The sequence below is a fragment of the Papaver somniferum genome, chromosome 9, assembly GCF_003573695.1.
Source record: "Papaver somniferum cultivar HN1 chromosome 9, ASM357369v1, whole genome shotgun sequence".
NCBI classification, from domain to species: Eukaryota; Viridiplantae; Streptophyta; class Magnoliopsida; order Ranunculales; family Papaveraceae; genus Papaver; species Papaver somniferum.
Window position 1 is genome coordinate 11,975,236 of NC_039366.1, and position 6,375 is coordinate 11,981,610.

The 6,375-nt window shown below is 35.0% G+C and overlaps 1 protein-coding gene across 1 annotated transcript; it reads left to right on the top strand.

The window, feature by feature from the left end:
• The first annotated feature begins 1,743 nt into the window (after window positions 1-1,743).
• LOC113311374 (zinc finger protein ZAT8-like) lies at window positions 1,744-2,460 on the top strand. The gene has a single exon (XM_026560212.1). The coding sequence runs from the start codon at window positions 1,807-1,809 to the stop codon at window positions 2,458-2,460; it is 654 nt and encodes a 217-aa protein (XP_026415997.1). The 5' UTR covers window positions 1,744-1,806.
• Window positions 2,461-6,375: the final 3,915 nt, after the last annotated feature.

A 6,375-nucleotide genomic window follows, 5' to 3' on the forward strand; every position in this document is an offset into this window, starting at 1 on the left:
GTAATCCCAATGACTTTATCGTTGAACTAAGATGACAACCACAAGAAAACTTGATTTTGAAGGGTTTTTTTTCCTAACTCTGGTGGCTTGTCTTTATCCGATTCATAATATTTGAATCTGACTTGTTAGAGCAATTCCTATGGATTTGTTCATTTTGTTCCCACTATAGACTCAACAAACTTGAAAAACGGATGGACAAACTAATAAATTTGATGGTTTGTTGATTGCAGTCGTAGATTACATGCACGCTTGATGTACACTTGTGAGGGCGAAGTAAACCCGTTGGCGGGTGATTCAAAACCTCCTGCAGATGATGTTTGACTGCCCCTTGATTTTCTCTCTCCAGACCTCGGTCATATAGTCAGGCCTTATATTTTATTAGTATTAGTCAAATAATCAGTTGAACCTAACCCTTATTAATTTATATTATTAAAATCATTATTGGGACTCTAAAATATCAGATTTGTTCATTTTGCACTTGTTTCCCATAATGCAAAAACGTGTTAGTTCATCCATGTGGCTCACAACAAAAATTGTTGATTGTCATAGGGATTGTCCTTAGATCTTACTAAAACATTGTTAAACAACAAGATTATGTAGAAAATTTGTATCCAGTCTCATAAATGTCCTATAAGTAGCTGATCACCCGGATACTCCTGATTCAGATGTATGAGCCGAGTTAAACCTTTAAATGGCCTGACATCTGACTCGGGCCTAATCAGACCCGAGGAAAATTTAGATCCCAAAGTCATATGTAACAAACAAGGTGTTAGGCCAACTTATTTAGTTCCCGTTTATATTTCCAAGTACAGATACACATGAACGTTTTATCAGGAGAAAAAAATAATAAAAAAAAGTCAAGGTACTATAACTAACCACTACCCAACTTGAGTCTCAAAGAATACACTACATCAACTTTTTTTTTCTTATCGATAAAGAAAGATTTCATTGATCAGAAAAGAGGTACAAAAATTTAAACCACCCAAAATGGTACACTGCATCAACTTATTTGCTTGTTTACTTGACCGTAAAAGCTAAGGAGTGTTCGGTGATTGGTGAATGAATTCTCGGAAATCTCAGATTAATTTCATTTCACTTTCGTACTTTAGCAAGTCTGAATCAGTAACAAATTAAAATATCGTAAATATTGATTTGTTCCAAACTTTCATGTTAAGGAGACACATCAATACGTCATCGTGTCAAGAGTATCAGCTATCGAAAGGGATGTGTTGATGCTAACTTGCAGATCGTATCGGTTAAGTTGTCGTGTTAAATAGCGTGTGCCGTGTTGAGACAAAAAGTGACCACACTTTTAGTACACAAGACTTACGAGGATATATTATTTTTCCGGTCGAAACAAGAATAATATGTTGCACAACCAATACCGTGTGGTCCGAGTAGTAATATCTTCCATGTTAAGTTAGCCAATCAAGTCTCTCTTCTTGTTTGTTTCCTTTAGTTTATTCAATAAAACTGCTCCCTTTCATACCACACGAACATTTTTCTAAAGAACAGTAGAAGTTCGCTTCCAACTAGACAACTTCTCCACCACACTAGCTAGCTTACTAGTCAAATAATCTGTGATAAGCATTAGCTAGCTAGGCTATCTTACGTATATCTACTTCGTCACTAATCCCCCAAATAACAAGTCTTATATATAACCTTGAACCGTAGGTTCCGTTTTTTCATTATTCATTAGTCAACAGTTCTACACTTCATTAGTTGCAAAAACCAAAATATTTTTTCATTTAATCCGAATATCCTTTAAAACTTAAAACATCCACACCCTTCTTCTGTTGCAAAGACATGACGGGTAATAAGAGAGGTAGAGAGGAAACGGAAGACATCAGCATAGCAAGCATGGCAAAGTTTCTAATGTTATTATCAAGTGGCCGAGGAGAGTTCGATCATCACCCTGTGGTTCAGACACAGGCAACATCGATCAGTAGCCGAAGTCGTGTTTATAAGTGCAAAACATGTAATAGAAAATTTCCATCGTTCCAAGCACTCGGAGGACACCGAGCCAGTCACAAGAAACCTAGATTAGTAAACCAAATATCATCAGATAGTCCTGGTGGCAAACAACAAATGACAAAACCGAAGACTCATGAATGTTCGATTTGCGGTTTAAAGTTTGCCGTTGGACAGGCTTTAGGTGGTCATATGAGAAAGCATAGAGCTATCCTGATTGAAATTTCATCAACAAAAGAAGCAGCCGCAGCAACAACTACAGAATTGTCATCCTCTTCATCTGATATTACTAATAATACCACTCATAAAGAGCAGCTACTTTTACCCGAGGTAAAAAAATCCAATAACAGGATATTGAGTTTGAATTTGGATTTGAACTTATCCGCTTTTCCTACCACCACGATGGATAGTAATGATTTTGAGTTCTCCACTCTTGTAGAACCACGCAAACAAACTTCTGTACCACCTATGGTTTATAGTTTTATTTGATTGTATATTTTGATCAAAACCCAGATATTACATACTCATCATTTTGTTCATGCAAATGTTGATACTGCGACTATTTTATTTACCACTTCTTGAACATTTATCTTCATTGTTTATTTATCGACCACATTTGTTCTGAGTCAATTAGATGTCTGTCAAATTTGATCTTTACAGACTTGAAATCTCACATGCCTCCATTTCATACTCTCCAAGAGACAACTAAGCCTTCACTCACTGATAATAATGACTCAATTGTGCGTCATACGAATGCGTGATATATAGATAAGCGATTGTCATCAACACCTAATTGACTTGACCTCCAATAACAAGTCTTAGACTCTCTAGTCAAGATAAGTACATGTAATGTATCTAGAATTCTTAGACTGATATGATGTCGGTCAATACCCACTTCAAGAAAATCTACCTATTACAACAATATATATTGTCACATCTTTAATATATATAATATATAAATTGTAAAAAAAAAATTTAGTTGCAACAGTTCTCAAATGCAGCTAAAAGTTATAACTTATTGCTACGAAATGAAACTGTTGGCACAAAAATGTAACAACAATATGAAAATAGTGTGGCAAAAAAATATAATTTCTTGCTACAATAATAGAGAGTGGGTGTCGCAATTGACTTCTTACTACATAGGTTATTGCGGCACTGATAGGGGTTTATGTCATAACCATTGGATGTCACAATAGGTTAAGTTAATTTCCTGTAGTGACCTATCAGTGACTAAACCACATATACTGCGGTGCTTACATCCTTTCTTCGTGTTAATTGCTTTCATTTTCGTATCTTTCTGCTAAACACGCACTTGAATGTCTGCAAACAGTTTGAAACAAAATGCTTCCTTACTTGCTCACATTGATCAATCAGAAATTTTATAAAAAAGAAGAAGAAAAAGAAGAGTTTTTTGGGCATTTTATCAAAACGGCCAATTTCTGGTCACATTTAATGCATTATATTCAGCAATATATGTATGCGTATTCCGATAAACAACAAACTTGCATATTAATTTCATTGGGTCTAGATGTTACGTTTCAGGGCTGCAACACGAGTAGTCCAAATCTTCGAGTATGACGATGACTTAAGAATATACAATCAAATCTATCAAACTATGAAGAGTAAAGGCCGTGTACAACTAGAAAGAAGAATAATCATAACCAAGACAAAATAGTACTACTAATTAATACGGTCACATTTATTTGAGATTTTTCAAAATTGATGTTATGCTATTCACGTTGGACTTTTGTTGGAGTTACAATTTATATTGATATATTGAGTTCAGATATTTGTGAGATTTTGGAGAAATTTAACAAGTTAGATTTTATCCAATACTATGTACCAAACACCCAATTCTTTGGGTATGTGGTAAAATTGTTGCAATTTAAATCAATACCATACTGTGTCAAGTGAAATCAGATCTAAATCCAAAGTCATGTAGTTCTTTTTCGTGTACATTACACTTATTGCACAAGTGTTCGTAAAGTCACCATTTTATTTTTATCCGTCACCTACGGATAAAAGTATATCTTTTAAGAGTCGTCATCCACTATGAAAACCACATCTCTTAGTCCAGCTTTTTGTAGAAGTTGAAGATAACAACATTTAACACACAAGCCAACGTGTGAAAGGACAATAGTCCCACATTGTTAGATTCCACGTAATTAATTTAAATATAATATGGAACGGCCGCTCCACTCATTACCAATTAGTTTTGAGTTGGATGCCCGAAGACTTTAACACAATGAAAATGGTTTTAAAGTACCAATTGGGATACCCGTAGACTTTAACACACCATGATGGTTCTTACGAGTGCGACAATTTCCATCATTCCAAGCACTTGGAAAACCCCGGCCAGTCGCAAAAAGAACTAAATTAGTGGATTAATCGCTATTATCAGATATCGAAAGCGTTAACCGCAATAGACTCCTGAAGGTTCATATTGTGGTTTAGAAGAAACCAAAGACTCATAAACTCATTACTCCACAGACATTACCATCAACCAACAAATTATCCACTAAAAACAAGTATTAAATAAGAAAAAAGAGAACCAACAGAAGATCCAAAAGCATATAAATTATCACTCGGGTGCAACCAGGATAAATCCTACTGATCGTGTTAGAATAAACATTATGTATTTGGGTGCATTTTGTGTACTTCATGGATAAGTATTGATTCATCTTAACAATCAGCCGCAATCTATTATATATTAGGGCAAAGAGCTGAAATGTCCCAATCTAGAAGGGTCATCTTCAAAAAATGCCCTGAATTTTCGAAAAAAGTTGAAACGCCTCACTTCGTCAACTTTTCTATCCAAAGTAGTTAAATAATGAAACTAGCACACATGTGAACTTGCACATGTGATGAAAAGTCACTTTTAGCCCTGGTTTTTATTAAATTGACATTTTCTTCTCAAAAAATGACCACTCTTAATGTTCTGACACATGTCATATTCTCAGCACCACCATCGTCGTTTTCCACCACCACTATCGTTGCCACCACCACAATCGACGACGCCAGAGCCACCATCGCCACCATCATTGTCGCCACCACCATCAGAACCACCGCCACACCACCACCATCGTAGTCGCCGCCACCGCATCATCGCCGCCGCCAACACCACCACCCATGAACCATAAAACCCTTATCCTAAAGGGATATTATAGTCTTTTTATCACATGTATGAAGTCGCATGGGTGTCATATTCACTAATTAACTGGCTTTTTGATGGAAAAGTTAATTGATTGGGCATTTTTAACCTTTTTTAAATATCCCGGGCATTTTTGCAACTATGCCACCCAAATTGGGACATTTTGACTATTTTCCTATATTACACAGTCAAAATATTTTGAACTCGCGGATGCATGATCGGTGGACGTTAGAGATGTGACATCACCAAGTTATAAACTTAACCCTAAATTTTTCAAAACTAACTAGTGTATCTTTGTCGAATATTCTATACTATATATTTATTTTTTTCAAGATGTCATATATGTTCCTTACTTCTGGCATCAAGGAAATTTTGCAAATCTACTCTTTTGAAACCTAGACTTTTAATTTGTCCATCTGAAATAAGAACTAGGGATTGCAAAATAAAATAACAAAAACAAAGCTTCAAAAAAATCAAGATATTTCGCATGAAATTGTACATAGTTATTATTCCATCTGTCGAGTGTCAGGGAAAAGAATTAAGATGAGATCAATTGATTGATTCTTCATTGCAACCACAAATTAAGAAGGCATTTGTTTATGAGAGTATTCCTAATTCAAAGTACTATTAAGTTGTAAAAAGTTTGTAGAGAGCAGCAGTTATACAGAAAAAAGCATATCATCAAGCGAATTTGATGACTCCAAATCGGTTTGCGAGGGAACCTGTGATGAATTTCGCATTAATTTTTTGAGCTCTCTATATAACTGAAAACCTACCTGATCGGAAAATCACCATCTTGTCTTTATCAGCGACAATATGATACTATTAAGTTAATAACATTTTTTTAGTTATTGATTTTCCATTCGTTTTGGACTTAGAATCGTCTGCTTTTACTTTCTAAATACCTATATATTGACATTTTTCTTAAATAAAACATGTGACATCTTGGTTCTTACTGAAGTCCATTCTCACTTGCGAAGATGATGCTAACAATTTTAGCAGTGTATTCAGTATTGCCTTTACTGATCGATCATAGAAGTAGATATGAAATAACTTAATACAAGGAAGCTAGCTGAAAAAACTTAACAGCTGATCGTAATGTAACACACTAACATGCATTCGTGTCCTTGATGGTGACTATGTGATTCACCTGTTAATCCCGGTAGTAATGGTTGTTCTATGATGTAAACTTTTTTGGCGTCATCAACTAAAGAAATACATGAATTCGCTTTTTTGGAAAAATTAGATATATG